Raw genomic sequence first — 17047 nt, 5'->3', positions numbered from 1 at the left:
TTGAAGAATTTTCCACAGTTTGTTGTGATCCACATAGTCAAAGGCTTTAGCATTGTCAATTAAGCAGATGTAGATGATTTTCTGCAACTCTCTTGCTTTTTCAATGATCCAATGCATGTTGGCAATTTGACCTCTGGTTCCTCTCCCTTTTCTAAATCCAGCTTGAACATCTGAAAGTTCACAGTTAACATACTGTTGAAGCCTGGCTTGGAGCATTTTGAGCATTACTTTGCTAGCGTGTGAGATGAGTACAATTGTGCAGTGCAGTTGTTTGAGCATTCTTTGGCATTGCCTTTCTTTGGGATTGGAATGAAAACTGATGTTTTCCAGTCCTGTGGCCACTGCTGAGTTTTCCAAATTTGCTGGCATATTGAGTGCAGCACTTTCACAGCATCATCTTTTAAGATTTGAAATGACTCAACTGGAATTCCATCACCTCCATTAGCTTTGTTCCTAGCAATGCTTCCTAAGGCCCACTTGACTTCACATTCCAGGATGTCTGGCTCTAGGTGAGTGATCTCACCATTGTTATCTGGGTTATGAAGGTCTTTTTTGTGTAGTTCTTCTGTGTATTCTTGCCATCGCTTTTTAATGTCTTCTGCTTCTGTTCAGTTCAGTTCAGCCGCTCAGTTGTGTCTGACTCTGCGACCCCATGAACCACATCATGCCAGGCCTCCCTGTCCATCACCAATTCCCAGAGTTTACCCAAACTATGCTCCTGTTAGGTCCATACAATTTCTGCCCTTTATTGTACCCACCTTTGCACGAAATGTTTCCTTGGTATCTGTAATTTACTTGAAGAGATCTCTAGTCTTTCCCATTCTATAGTTTTCCTCTATTTCTTTGCATTGATCACTGAGGAAGCCTTTCTTATCTCTCCTTGCTATTCTTTGGAATTCTTCATTCAAATACGTATATCTTCCCTTTTATCCTTTGCCTTTTACTTTTCTTATTTACACAGCTATTTTTAAGGCCTCCTCAGACAGCCATTTTGCCTTTTTGCATTTCTTTTTCTTGGGGATGGGTCTTGATCCCTGCCTCCTGCACCCATGTCAGGAACCTCTGTCCATAGTTCTTCAGGCACTCTGTCTATCAGATCTAATCCCTTGAATCTCTTTGTCACTTCCACTGTATAATCATAAGGGATTAGATTTAGGTCATGGAGAAGGCAATGGCAACCCACTCCAGTACTCTTGCCTGGGAAATCCCATGGACAGAGGATCCTGGTAGGCTACAGTCCATGGGGTCATGAAGAGTCGGACACGACTGAGCGACTTCACTTTCACTTTTCACTTTCATGCACTGGAGACGGAAATGGCAACCCACTCCAGTATTCTTGCCTGGAGAATCCCAGGGATGGGAGCCTGATGGGCTGCCGTCTATGGGTCTCACAGAGTTGGACATGACCCACGTGACTTAACAGCAGCAACAGATTTAGGTCATACCTGAATGGTCTAGTGGTTTTTCCTACTTTCTTCAATTTAAGTCTGAATTTTGCAATAAGGGATTAATGATCTAAGCCACAGTCAGCTCCTGATCTTGTTTTTGCTGACTGTATAGAGCTTCTCCATCTTTGGCTGCAAAGTTATAATCAATCTGATTTCGGTATTAACCATCTGGTGATGTCCATGTGTAGAATCTTCTCTTGTGTTGCTGGAAGAGGGTGTTTGCTATGACCAGTGTGTTCTCTTGGCAAAACTCTGTTAAGCTTTGCCCTGCTTCATTCTATACGCCAAATTTGCCTGTTACTCCAGGTATCTCTTGACTTCCTACCTTTGCTTTCCAGTCCCCTATAATGAAAAGGATATGTTTTTTGGGTATTAGTTTTAGAAGGTCTTGTAGGTCTACCTAGAACCGTTCAACTTCAGCTTCTTCAGCATTACTGGTCGGAGCATAGACTTGGATTACTGTGATATTGAAGGTTTGCCTTGGAAACAAACAGAGATCATTCTGTCATTTTTGAGATTGCATCTAGGTCCTGCCTTTCAGACTCTTTTTTGACTATGATGGCTACTCTATTTTTTCTAAGGGATTCTTGCCCACAGTAGTAGGAGTAGGTATAATGGTCAACTGAGTTAAATTCACCCACTCCAGTCCATTTTAGTTCGCTGATTCCTAAAATGTCGATGTTCACTCTTGCCATCCCCTGCATGACCATTTCCAATTTGCCTTGATTCATGGACCTAACATTCCAGGTTCCTATGCAATATTGCTTTTTACAGCACCAGACTTTATTTCCATCACCAGTCACACCCACAAATGGGTGTTATTTTTGCTTTGCTTCTGTCTTTTCATTATTTCTGGAGTTATTTCCCCTCTGATTTTCAGTAGCATTTTGGGCACCTACTGACCTGTGGAGTTCATCTTTCAATGTCCTATCTTTTTGCCTTTTCATACTGTTTATGGGATTCTCAAAGCAAGAATACTGAAGTGGTTTGCCATTCCCTTCTCCAGTGGACCACGTTTTGTCAGAACTCTCCACCATGACCCTACATGGCATGGCTCATAGTTTCATTGAGTTAGACAAGACTGTGGTCCATGTGATCAGATTGGTTAGTTTTCTGTGACTGTGGTTTTCTGTCTGTCTGCCCTCTGATGGAGAAGGATAAGAGGCTTATGGAAGCTTCCTGATGACAGAGACTGACTGAGGGGGAAACTGGGTCTTGTTCTGATGGGCAGGGCCATGCTCAGTAAATCTTTAATTCAATTTTCTGTTGATGGGTGGGGCTGTCAGGTCATGGTATTAATTTCACTACAAAGGTTTTAAAGAAAGCTTATATGCTCTGAAAGTCCAAGGGTAGAAATTGTTAGCTATTTTATATATAATGTATATAATTTCTTAATTGAAAGCATATTATTTTTATGCACCTTGAAGGAAGAGGAAAATTTTCATAAAATGCATGAAAATATTAACTAATTGCATTTCAATGATTATTGATATTCTCAAGAAGATAAAGAATATTCAATTGATTTCACTTACTCTAAAAGGATGTAGTATAAGGTGACCATATTCTCTTTCCTAAAATTATGTTTAACATAGTATGTGGAAGCCAAATAAACACTAATCTCTACAGAAAAGATTAAACAAATGAAACTGATCTTCATTTCACCTTATGCTAATCAAACATGCCCTTAAATATAATAGTGTAATTCCATAAACCAAAATGCCATTGAGCAAAGGCTCCCTATCATCTCCTATAGCTACCTTCAAGGTCCACAGATGATAGCTGCAAACCATCTAGCAAGCAATGGGCCATGCACTCTGCCTGAGTGCAGAGCAGACCTCCTGGCCCCTTTATGAGAGGAGATACCCTGGTCTTTTTCTGAGAGAAGTCACACGGTTCTTGTCACAGGGGAGACACTGTGGATACTGTCTGAGGAAAGATGACAGGTCTCTTTCTGAGGGGACATGACCTGGTCTCTGTCATAGGGGAGACCCCCAGGTCTCTGTCTGAAGAGAGGCCCTCCCTCTGTCTAGGGGAGAGCCCCAGTCTTTATATGATAGAAGTCTCCCTGGTGTCTGTCTGAGGGGAGACACTCTAGTCCCTTTCTGAGAGGAGACACCCTGGTCCCTTTCTGAGAAGAGACACCCTGATCTCTGTCACAGGGGAGACACCCTGAACACTGGCTGAGGGGGGCACGCAGGTCTCTGGCTGAGGGGAAGCATCTTGAACTTTCTCTGAAAGAAATTTTCCTGGTCATTCTCTGTCTGGGATGCCATGGTCCTTATCTAGGGGGAGATGCTCTGGTCTCTGTCTGAAGGGAAAGCCCTAGTCTGTGAGAGAAGTTGCTGGGGCCCCTTTCTGAGGGGAGATGCCCTGGTCCTTATCTGAGGGCAGACACTCTGGTCCCTTTCTGAGAGGGGACACACAGGTCTCTGTCTGAGGGGAGAAACCTTTTTCTTGGAGGGGAAATGCCCTAGTCTTTTTGTGAGTTACCTTGATCTCTTTTGGTGAGGAGATGCTCTGGTCCCTCTGAGAGCAGATGCCCGTCTCTGTTCAAGGTCACATGCCCTGGTTCATTTCAGAGGGGAGACGTCCTGCTCTCTGTTTGAGGATAGCTGCCTTTTTCCTTGTCTGAGAGGAGACTCCCTGATCCCTGAGAATGGACACCTTGCTGTCTGTATGGAAAAATGCTCTGGTGCCTTTCTGAGGAGGGACACCCTGGTCTTTTTCTGAGAAAAGTTGTCCTGGTCTCTGCCTGAAAGGAGAAGCCATGGTCCTTGTCTGAGGGGAGACACTTTGGTCTCTGTCTGAAGGTAGAGCTCTGGTCTTTTTCTAAATGAAATCCCTCTGGTCTCTGTCAAGGGGAGACACTCTGATCTTTTTATGAGAGGAGGACCCTGGTCTCTGTCTCTGGGGAAATGCTCTAGTTTCTGGTTTTTGTTTTGTTTCAGATTTATTTGTTTATTATTGTCAGCACGGGGTCTTCATTGCTGTGCTTGGGCTTTCTCTAGTTGCCATGAGCAGGGGCTACTCTTTGTTGCAGTACGTGGGCTTCTCATTGTGGTGACATCTTCTCTTGTTGCAGAGCACCAGCTGTAGGTCACAGGCTTCAGTCGTTGCAGCTTGAGGGCTCTAGAGCAGGCTCAGTAGTGTGGTACCCAGGCTTAGTTCCTCCAGCATCTGGGATCTTCCCGGACCAGGGATCAAACCCATGACTCCTGCATTAGCAGGCAGCTTCTTAACCACTAGACCAGCAGGGAAGCCCTAGTTCTTTTCTGAGGGGAGACACTCTGATGCCTTTCTGAAGGGAGTTGCCTTGGTCTTTTTTCTGAAAGAAATCACCCTGGTTTCTGTCTGAGAGGAGATGCTCTAATATTTTTCTAAGGGGAGGTATCTTGAATCTTGTTTGAGAGAAGACTGGTCCTCTCTTCTGGTTACCACGTGATCCTTGTCTCAGAGGAGACTCTGATCTCTGTCTGAGTGGAGATGACCCAGTCTGCGTTTGAACAGAGACACCCTGGTGTCTGTCTGAGGGGAGACACCCTGGACAGGATTTTTGAGGTGATTTGACCCTGATTTCCTTCTCCTGTTGATTTAAACTTACTATTTTTATATCAGAGCTTAGCATCAATTCCTGTGTTTGTGATTTTTCTTCTCTTGTACTATTGTTTGTGCTAAAGATTTTGATTTTTTTTCTCTTAAGGCACTCCGAGTCATGGGGAGAATAATGCGCGAATGTTGGTATGCCAATGGGGCAGCACGACTAACTGCTCTTCGGATTAAGAAGACTATATCTCAACTTTGTGTCAAAGAAGACTGCAAAGCCTGATGATGAAAATCATGTTAAAAAGAAATAATCTCACAACTCTCTTTCTCATTTTCCCTTTTTATGTGAATTTTTTGCCTTTGTTTCGTCCTTGTTTTGTTCTACCTCAAAGATAATGCAGCGCAGTATTTAAGTGCCCAAAGGCACCATGAAAAAATAACTAAAGTAAGTGTGGGCTGGAGTTGATGTCATCTACTCCCCATGTTGTCTTTAATTTTATTTTGAAAAGCAACACATCAGCTCATCTTTTTATTTAAGGAACATATTACAAATGTGTAAAATAAGCTATATAAAGTAATAAAAGTTATTAAGGTTTTATTTTACTTGAATCAGGATCACATGAATGAATAGAAAAAGATATAAAAGCCCATTTTTTTTTCCCCCAAGATGAAAACTTTTCATTAAAAATGTGAACTGGAACATATTATATCTAAACAAAACATTAATTATATAATCTGTTTTTCTCTATTTTTTTAAAAAAATGAATAGGGCCTTTAAAAAATTAAACAGTGCTCTGAAGTTTAGGATACAAAATACGTAAAACTAGAACTGCTTGATCGGAAGATGGAAGTGAGATCAGATCACTTACTTGGTTTCTCCTTCCCTGTCCTCCTACTCTTCATAATGCACAACCACAGCAGCCCCTGAGACAAACAATCTGAAAGTCACTGAGATTGTTACTTTCTCTTATTTTCACATGAGAGCCCTGACATTTTGAATCATTGAGAAATGTCCCAAAGTGACACAGCTAGTGATAGAGCCGGCGTTAGATCCAAATCTTGTGATAATCCACATGGTAGGTTTAGCTAGCTTCCTACTTTTCCTTTAATTCCTATAGCATTTCTTCTCCCTGTGGAGAAACAACATCTTTCATGATATTTGTGGTTTAGTCAAACAGAAGGCAAATTATTTTGCAGAATCGTAATGGACCTGGATGAACTCTCAGGACAATATCCACTGACATTTTCCTCATGGAAATTCCATAGTCAACCTATTTGTTAAATAGTTTTAATGTTTTCTGAATACTTCCAGAGATTAATCAGTCATAAAAATCCATTGTCAGAGATGTTTTTAAGGCATTTCAGAGGTCCCTACCACCTTTGTACATATACATTTAGAAAGAGGACAAGAGAGGAAGAGGTTACTAGGAGATATTTTGAGGAAAAATTAAGAAAACTCTTAAATGAAGTGTAATAACCAAACCCAACTAAGGATTATCAGTAACTGTAAAGGATATTCTCTTGTCCTTTCAAAATGAGCAATGAGTGTGGAAGAATGCTCATGATAATTTTGCTTCTACTTCCTGTAGAGACAGAAGTGAAACATTCTGAATAGTACATGGAACATTAAATATTTTTTTCAAATCTATAATTCTGCTTTGGCAAAGGAAGATTTAACATGGTGCAATGTTAAATCTTCTAAAACATTGTTCAGAGTGTTTTTATTCTTCTAAAACATTGTTTCCTAAACTCTGTTCCTTAGAATGCTCTTCTGAGATGATCAAAGACCAAAAGTATTCTTTGATAGACCTTAGAAAGTGATACTGCATATTAGCATATTATGTGCTTTGTGGAGTCTAGCAGTAAAAAATGTTACTTGAATTTCTTTAAACTGGATTTCCCAAATTATTTGACCAATGGCACTCTTTTTATGTAAAACAGGGGAAACCTTTTATTAGCCTACATTTTAGTTTCTACAAAGCATGGCTTGGGTAACAGTGTTCTAAAGGATACACCTATGTAGAGCACAGTCTAGTAATTACACTTCATTCTACTATGAAAATATGTTACTGAGCCCATCTTCATTTGACTAGGATGAGATATCAAAGGCAAGAATCTGACAGCTCTGGTTTGCATATACTTTCACTCTCATTCATGCAGTTATCCATTCATTAAAGAATATCTTCCTTGCCACAACTTTGGGTCCAATAAGGAAATTAAAAGATGGATAGGTTCTGTTCTCAGGGATTTTGAAGTCTAATTTGGGAATAGGAACAGGGGTGTGGGTGTTTGGGGGAAGTAAATTGGCAAATAAATACGATACAAATTAGGGTGTCTCAAATTCTGTGTGATGGTGGTTTTCAAAAACAAATCCCAATTTGCAGCACATTTAGAAAGTATCTTTATTTAGTTATTCCAGACAATCTAAATTATGTAATCAATTTTTAAAAGTACATATGGGAAGGGATTCTAAAAAGAGCTTATGTGAAGGGGTAATCTTGCTTGTACTTGTTACTTTAATTTCTCATAGATTGTTTCTGCATATATGAGAATGAAATTATTTATGTACTATGATTGTGTTACTTTCAAACAAGAATAATATTTTCTCTTTTATTCATGTATGTTGGGTGAATATACTTACTTAATTTTAAGAGATGATTTAAAATCCCCATTTTCCTTGACATTACGTTTTATATTCTATTTGAAAGTGTCCATAATTCCATAATTTTATTGATTCAACTTTCACTCTAGAGAAATCTGTACATTTTGAGATATTTTTCTTGTTTTTGTGTTGGTTAACTGTACCTCCTAACTGAATAGTCTTATATTTCAATTTCCAAAACATATTTTTAAAGAAAAGGGGTAGGTTAACAAAAATGATAAGGACCTTAACTCTCAGAATGATTATAAATAGGAAATGCTTACAAAATAGGATATAGCTTAGAGCATTAGACAAATTTATTGTATATAACCTATGCTGTTAAACTTTATATTACTTCTTTTTGATAGAGTCTTACTGTGTAATATTTATTTCTTTTGAATTTTGTTATAAGCAAAAAAATATTCTTCTTAGACTCAGAGTGTCAGTGTTCTTTTCTCCTTTCAAATATTTTGGCTTTGGGTGTAATGTGAAGCTTGGGAAAATGCTATGTATGAAATTTCAGTACTGTATAAAGTGGTGATGGAATTTATATGCAGCATCACTTCCTTAAACTAAGGGAAACATCATTTGTTGTCAATATTTCAGCATGAACTTGTTGCCTTATAAGTTAAGCATTTAAGGATGTAATTGGTACAGTTTCTGTTGTATGCTTTATTCTGTCTAAAATATTTGGCATGTCACATCTAGAATTCTTAATTCATATTCTGACTTGAAAGTTAAGTGAAACATGACTGTGTCGGGCACTATTTTAGGTATAGCACTTGCTTCTCATCTTTATACTTTCAATTAACTTTGCATTTTAAATTTCCATGATTATATGAAAATAGTAACCTGATTCTAGTGTCTGAAGACTTCAAAATCAGCTTTGATTTTAAAATGGCAATCTACAATAGATTCACTAGGTTAGATGTCCCGTAAACACTTATTATTTGTAATACTTTGACCTTAGTAGGATTATTAAATAAAACAAAACTACTTCTACTATCCTGGAATTTTGCCACCATTTGACTTACTGGGGCAGAGAAAACTCAGGGCTATCTTAGAATTTATGCAAAAGTACTGGAGAAGTCCATGGACAGAGGAGCCTGGTGGGCTACAGTCCATGGGGTTGCAGAGTCGGACATGACTGAGCGACCCACACGCACTGGCACTAGAGCTCCAGGGAAACTACTAGCAAATCATCTGAAGGCAGGAAATCCACGTTTGCCATTATGCAAAGTTCAACTTGAAAACACTTAGCAGGGAATAGTTTCTGGTTAATTATTTAAAATAAATTTGGAAATATAATTAATTTAAATAAATTTAAAGTATGGATATTTTATTTCCCATAAGGAAATCAAGAAGGAAACAATAGCAAATGAGTGAAGTTAATGTCAGTTGATGTTTTCAATAATTGTTCTTTTAGATGAATTTACAACTGCAGCATTTTAAGTTATTTGGAAGTGTTTAAGAATTAGTATCTTAAGATGGTGTCATTGTGGTTTTCAAAGAGTTTATAAATATTTTTTCTTTAGTGAAACATACTACTTCTATATTTGATAATATTTTGTGTTAATTCCCTCCACAAGCTACTACATGGACTTGATGTGTTATTTAGTAAAGACAGTAATTCCTTTGTTCCTGAGAGTTAACTTCTAGACAGAAAAAAATGTCATTTGGAATACAAAAATTTCATTGCAATGTTAAATAGAATTTCTGTAGTATAGAAAATTTTCAGTGTTTTAATGCAGATTTTTAGTTATTTGACTTTCTTTTCTCCCTCTAGCTTTTCTTTTTTATTTCATTATTTTTCACCTCCTTTTAAAATATTCTCCCTCACTGTCTCCCCAAATTATCTTTACTCCCTAATTAAAAAAAAAGACTAGTTACTATGTAACTTAATCATGCTACTATTTAGCCTTCTAATGAAGGGAGAATCCCTTAGTGGTCTAAATTATTTTAGAGGTGTCAGACAAAATTGAAACCCAGTATTTGGGAATTGCAAAGAATATAAGAGATTTTATAATTCAATTCCCATATTTTGTAGATGAAGAAAACAAAGATCAGAGATTAAACAACTGCTAGTTATTAGCAGAACTAATATGAGAACCCAGTGGTGATACCTACCACAGTGCCCTGCCATATCCAACATTTACTAACTAAAAAATAATTAGCATCCATCTGCACCTACCTTGAACGTAAACTAATGAACATGGAAATGATCAAATCTTACTTCTCTTGATTTCTGCTAAAACAATTTGCTCACTTATGATGAGATTAGTGAGAAAAACCAAAGTAGGCTAAGGAAGAAATGTAAAATAGTTGTCAAGCTAGGTAGGTAGCCACTGGAGTGCTGAGTAAAATTTAGGAATTGTGAGAATATAGAATTTCTTCTTGCAAGTAGTGATAGGAGATGCTTCATGGCTCTTCTTGTCTCCTTTCTATAGTGATTGTTTTTTCTCTGCATACATTGGAGCAGGAGTGAAAAATGATTTGTTAAATGTGGGACCATGTCTAGTAGCACATTATCTTCTTTCTTTTCTTAGTTTCTCATGAGCTCATCCTCATTCTTTCAGTGCATTAAAAAAATATCTTTGCTGGATTTCATCAATTCCAATCACTGTTCATTTAGTATTCTAGCTCCTGTCCAGATCGCTACACACTAAACCTCCTAACAAGACTTTAATTTCCCATATCCAAATATGAGAACTTTCATCTCAGGCCTTCTCTGGCAATTTTTCATTTGGCATTGTGAAGAATGTATTTGTTAATGGCAGAGAAGACTTTCTTTTAAATTTTAAAAAGACTAGCAGTCTAGTTAAATTTTAGCTTTTAGTTAATATACAAGAAATGTCTACTTTTGCCTTAATGATAAATTCCACTTAAGAGATGGTGGTGTGGACAGAGAATGTGAAATATATGTCCCATGATGTGATTGCTAAATTTCTTTCTGCTATACTTCATACTATTGCTTTGTTTTGCTTTGACCATCTCTTAAAATTAAGCCATTATGCCATATGGTTTGGAATATAATATTATTTTGAAATTAAGTAGTAATCCCCATTGAAAAATCCCTCTTAATATAACTTCCAAGATACTTTTTAATTCAGTCATAGATTAATACAATTGGGAGAGTATGAGCTCTATCTCATCCTAGATTTTAATATTTAAAAATATGATTATATTTTCTTATCATTGGTCAGTGTTATTTTACAAGAAGTTTTTCTCTCCATATCTAATTGTTTTAACTAATAGATTTTTACCCAGAGTAGAGCAACCTGAGTATTAGCATAGCCACTAAGAATCTGATTGCATTAAGGAAATTAGGCCCACATTGAGTGTCTGCAAAATCCAGCTGGGCATATACTTTGCATGAATCGTCTTATTTGAGGGGTAGGTAGGAGTTGAACTCCAACCTGCAATTGGCTCTTCAACTCATAAATATTTTTATATTTTGCAGAAACATACCGTATTAGCTTATATATTTTCAGAAATGGGCCTGCTTATACATCTTCACAAAATGAAAACCAAAATTTCAAAATGGTTTCTTACATCTGTAAATTGAACAGAGAACCTGGAAAAAATAATACTTTAAATTTTCATGCTACATCCCCAAGAGAGCAAAAGAGATTGCATGTTTATCCTTTTGACTTAATTTTTCAACCCAGAAAATAGGCAGCAAGACACAGGGACCCTGATTTTTATATCTCCACTGAGTTTTTATTCCATGCCCAAACCTATTCATTCATTTTGCCTTTAAAAAGGGAATTACTTGCCTAAATTCTAACTAGTGCAGGATTAGAGTGTGACTTACCTATATCTCCATTTCTTCCAATAGGCTAAATATAAGCAGCTAAATATTTTTAAAAATCCAATAATTTTTTCTCTTATATAAAGTAAGATTAATTTAGATGAAACATTAAACTCTAGTTCATTTCCACAGTGATTAGTGTTAAGTTCTTATACTCTTCTCATCCTATGCTGGAGAAAATTATTCAAACTTAATCTGTGTTTCAGGTTTTAAGTTGTCCTAAAAACAGAAAATTAGATTCAGATCTCAAAAAAAGGAATTTTGGATTGACTTTCAAAGTACTAATACTAATTATACTTTTCTTTTGGTAGTGTGACTTTTCTTATACCTAAGAACATATTACAAATGTCAAAACCATTGCTTTTTGACATTGCAAAACATGCCTTGAACTCTTGAACTACTGTGAAAAGAATCGCTGTTGTAAAGGCTTATTATAAACTAGCTGAAATTCTTAAGAATGTAAAAAGATATTACCTTTCAACAGACAGGCACAAATGAATGTATATATGAAGTATGAAGAAATAAAATAGGTTTTAAAATGAGCATTAGACAATAAATTACATGAAAAATATGCAGATGGAGATTTTAGTAGTTGCAGTTGAATCACTGAAGCTGAAGAGAATTCCAAATTCCAAAGTGAAATGAATGATATTTGAAAGTTTCATCAATTTCTAATCTGTGGAAATACGCATTTTATAGTAATACATGTATACTTGTTTTGTTTAAAAATAAGAGTATTTTAGTGTTTAGTAAGAACTCAGTGATAGCCTTCATACCAAAATGTTTAACTTAACCAACAGCAAATCATCAAAGTATTTATTTTAAAGCTTTTAAAAATATTATTGCATAACAATAGTTTATGCAATTAGCTTTCAGCTGTCTCCAGATGTAAATAGATATTTGCCTAAATGTTATATTTTTATGTATGCATTTTCCAAAAATGTATTGTTTTGTAAGTGGCAAAGATAATAACTTAAGCACTCCTTGCACTTGTTTCTGTGAAGCATATAGAGCTCTATTTTAAATAAAAGCTGTCATATTCCAGTTTCCGTACAATTGTTCTATCATTTTAAAATCGTATTTATATTTGCATGCAGTTTATGAAGGGGGCTTTGGAAATTTAAATGCTGGCTCCTTGGGCACTGGAATTTTCTTTCCTTCCTTCCTAGAAGAGACATTTGCTTTTTTAACAGCTATTTTTCTACATGAGACTTAGGACTATAGTCTTTGTTTTATTTTTCCTGTTGAGTAACAGGAAAAATATTTGAGTGTTTATTGAAAGACTACTGGCCTGTCCTCAAGCCTAAGATAGCTTCCTTCACACTTAAAAGCCTAAAATACTCAAGAGGTCTACAAATGCCTTAGGGACACGAACCCTGAAAACTTCCCTGCCTTTATTTCCCATATCCCATTACCTCCACCCCTAGTTGTTCTCCAGCTTGCTGCTCCTTGAACCTGCCCTGCACATACCTGTCCAAGGGATTTGCTTTGTTTCCTCTGCCTGTAATGTTCCCTCTCTAGATATCTATGTGGCTTAAGTTTCTGTTTGAAAACTGTCACAGCAAACAGGCCTTTTTTTTGGCCACCTTTTCTAGAGCAGTGCTGTTTGTCATTCACTATCCACTCAGTCTGTTTTATTTTCTTTATGGCATTGTGTGTTAACTGACATTATATTATACCATGTATCCTGTAGTATATAGAATCATGATGAGTAAGTACTTGAGCACTAGAATTAAGGATAATTTCAGTCAAATTTGAAGATGTAATTTTTAATCACTAAGACTAACATATTATTTTGCACAGTCAGAAATACTGTATGGAATGCATTAACACCCCTCCCCTACTCCCCAACAAATGTCTCTTATAAAACCCAATCAAGAATAGTTTAGCCAAATTCATAGTGGCTATTCCAGACTGACATTAGGAGAAAATTAGGTTGGTTTATAGTTTTAACCCTACAAAGATTTTTCTAGGACTTAGCATAGAGAAACAGAACTCTGCATTGGTTTTGTTTTTGGTGTAGCTTCTTCATTTTTTTTTCCATTTGGGGGGCAGTTTTGTTGTGTCCTCATTATCTTGCATTAAGTGAGTACTAACCAGATTCACAAGCCAAATATTCTTGTTCAATAATCATTAAATCAAGCTTCATCATTAACTTCTTGAATTTGAGGAGAAAGACAAAATATTTTATACCAATCTAAGTGAAACCTACACAATAAATAAAACTAGTGGTTTAATTTCAGTAGCACTAGTGGTTGTGTTTTATCTTCAGTTCTAATTTTGTAATAACTTTTTAACTTGATTTTTATTTATTTTTCATTGGAATGTAATTACTTTACAATGTGGTAGTTTCTGCTGTACATAAACGTGAATCAGCGTAAGTATACATATATTCTTTCTTTTGAACCTCTGTTCCACCCTTCCATCCCACCCTTATCGGTCATCACAGAACATCGAGCTGAGCTCCCCGTGCTATTACTCATTGTAGTGCGTATGTGTCAATGCTATTCCTCAATTTGTCCCACCCCCTTCTTCCCCCAGCATTAGATTGTTTTTACACTAATGTGTTTAAAAGTTGAATAAGCTGATGAAATAATTTACCTAATGGATGAACTTAAAATTGAAGAGTTACCTTTTTTCTCTTAGGATGGATTCCTGAACATCAGAGAATGATTAAATCCAGGCTGTTTTATGGGTTGTTCTAGAAGTGAGATTTTAAAGAGAAGCCTTATGACTTTTAGAGGAAATGAGTGTACATTCAGTTAAGGAGCATTGTTAAAACTTTTATTTGAATAGTTTCTTCAAAATTATTTGGTGAGAAGCATTTTTCTCTAATTTTTGCTAACGCTATATCTAACAAAGTTGTAATTACAGTCACTTCTAAAATAAGTTAAATTATTTTCCTCTCATTTATTAGTCAGAGAAGGAAATGGCAACCCACTCCAGTGTTCTTGCCCGGAGAATCCCAGGGACGGAGGAGCCTGGTGGATTGCGATCTATGGGGTCGCATAGAGTCGGACACGACTGAAGTGACTTAGCAGCAGCAGCAGCATATATTAGTCAACAAATCTTTGTCAAATATTGTTGTTAAATGCATAGTATCTTAACAGTCACTGTAGGTGGTGCTAAGGAAACAGTAAGCTCCTGTACTTAAGAAGAGAATCTATTTAGGAGGACAAATCATGTACATGAATTGCTATCCAACCTTAGAAGTTAGTAATACAGAGATGTCATAGGAAGAAAATTATTAAGGCTGAGTATGGGTACATATATTAAATGATAATAATATGGAAATGGAAATGAAGTATGAGTTAAGTTGAAAGCATCATGAAAATTAATGAGTTGGTGCTGTAAGATAGGAAAGATTTGTACAATAGACCGAGAAGTCCTTGGTAGTTGGTGAATAACTATAGAATTAGAATTGAGGGTCTGATGGGATTCAGATTATAGCATTTAAACTTGGTTCTGTCTTTGAGGGAGGCTGAAGGTTTTAAAGCAGCAATGACAATGTGAAGTTGGTATTTAACAAAGGTATTAAAAGAGTTATCTTAGTAGATTTATCTAAGAAACCTGAAAATTCTACCGTCAGCATTCCTCCCCCCCCCCCCCCCCCCCCCCCCCCCCGCCCCCGCCAAAATTGAGAGACAGCAGACAGGTAAAGAATTTTAAGACAAGCTGTATGGTTGGTGTCATGTAGGTGTTTTCATATGGTACTTTTCCCCTTACTTTTTAATATGTCTTAAAAACAATTTTTTTTTCACAAGAAAGAGAAAAATTAAAAATTATTAAAGATTGCATCTTTTATAATTTGGTTTTATCTTAAATATGATCCAAGATATTTTAAAACACACACACACAGAAACAATCATTTAAAAAAGTCTTTCTTATAATTTTATCTCTGCATGAAGAAGTTTCCAGGTGCCACCAAACTGTGTGTAGTAAATTTCAAATATAATCAAATTCAGTTTAGAAATACTAGTGGTGATTTCATAGAAGAACCCTTGCTTCAGCAACTTAGGAAATTACACTTGATTTTCTTTTGAGTGTTACTCAGTTGTGCTTGAAATTGTTCATTTGAACCCTTCCAAACAAGAAGCAGGTGGTTAAAATGTGGGTTCTGTTTAACATTTACACAAAACATTCCAAACACAATGCACTTTTGCCATTTAAATGTCTACCAGCTCTCTCTTCTCTCTCATAGGCTGTCTTTCCTAGGCCATTTGATTTAACTTCACTACGTCCCTGAAAAGAGAATTGGTTCGCAAGTAGTTACCTGCTAGGAAGCATTAGACTATTTTTATAATCTTCCAGCTAAAGCTTTTAATGTGGCAACGGCTGGTTACTGAAGCAGTTTAGGAAAAAGAACTGCTGAGCTTGCCTTTTCTTTTCAAAAGGAGAAATACAAGGTGGCACAATCGCATGAGATACCAGTGAACCAGAACGAGGAAGTGCAGCCTAGTTTTCTGCACAGAACAAAAACAAGGCTTTCATTTCAATTCTATACCACGATCTGGATCTTTGCTTTCATATAACATGTGAACTATGGTTCATAAAATGTGATTTTCTATATGTGAAGTATAGTTCATAAGATATGCTTTTCTCTAAGCCCGTTTTCCTTTATCAGATATGCATGGGTGATATCCTGAACCTCTTACTGAGAATCCATTTGCTGAAAAGTGCTTATTAAAATAGCCTAAATTTACAATCAGGTAGGAAGATTACATTCATAGAAATATTCATAGAGATACATAGACTTGGCTATTTCTTGATTTCTTCTTCACTTTCTGAAACAAACTTTTACAGAAGTGGGATATATTCTCTGTCCCCATCTCCCCCTCTCATCCACTCCTCAATCCACTGTAATAGAACTTTTGTTCTCATCACTATAAAATTACCTTCTCTATGCTCAGGAATGACCGTCCATAGCCTAGTGCAAAAACCACATTACCCTTCTCTTTCTTAGTCCTTCTCGGGTCTTTGACACAGAATGTCCTCTCCCAGATACTTTTCCTTATTTTCTGAAAGATCTCTTCTCCTGGTTCTTCTTTTCCTACCTCTTTTTCTCTTTCTCAGCATTCTTCACATAGTTTCCTTTCTCCGTGTATTCCTTAAATGCTAATATTCTGGCTTTGGCTCTTTGCAACCTAAAAATTCTCTTTTCGTGATCTCATCTGCTCTTTTGTCTTTAACAAACCTACATGCTTATAGTCCAAACTTCTCTTCTAAGATGCAGTCCTGATTTTTAGTTGCTTCCTGATGTATCCGCTCTGATGTGCTACAGTTACTAACGACTCAAATGTTAAAATGTCCTTTTTTTGGTATTTGACTTCATTTGCTTAGCATAATATATTTGGGAATCATTCATGTTGTTAGATGGCAGAGAACCAATTACTGCACCAGATAGTCTGTCATGGATGAAAGCAGAAGGATCTATTTTTACTTTTAAGTTTTTAATGTATTATATGTATTTTCCTAATTACTTATCAATAAGTTCGTCTATTCAATGGACTAGGTCTTTTGAAACTGAATCAAGTAGAGTAACTGCAACAAAATTTTGGACAGGTCCAATTCATTAAAGGAGGTAGGACCAGGCAATGAGAGAGA

General features: G+C 36.5%; 1 protein-coding gene across 5 annotated transcripts in view; it reads left to right on the top strand.

The window, feature by feature from the left end:
- The window catches only part of ACVR1C (activin A receptor type 1C), an 86728-nt gene extending 74237 nt beyond the window's left edge, over nucleotides 1-12491 (top strand). For all 5 annotated transcript variants that reach the window (XM_043488104.1, XM_043488108.1, XM_043488107.1 and 2 more), the window contains one exon: nucleotides 5149-12491. In XM_043488104.1, coding sequence (XP_043344039.1) covers nucleotides 5149-5274 — 126 coding nt within the window. In that variant the 3' untranslated portion in view covers nucleotides 5275-12491. The remainder of the gene's footprint in view (nucleotides 1-5148) is intronic.
- The last annotated feature ends 4556 nt before the right edge of the window (nucleotides 12492-17047 follow it).

Source organism: Cervus canadensis, chromosome 15 (genome assembly GCF_019320065.1).
Source record: "Cervus canadensis isolate Bull #8, Minnesota chromosome 15, ASM1932006v1, whole genome shotgun sequence".
NCBI classification, from domain to species: domain Eukaryota; kingdom Metazoa; phylum Chordata; class Mammalia; order Artiodactyla; family Cervidae; genus Cervus; species Cervus canadensis.
This window is presented reverse-complemented; position numbering and strand designations above follow the sequence as displayed.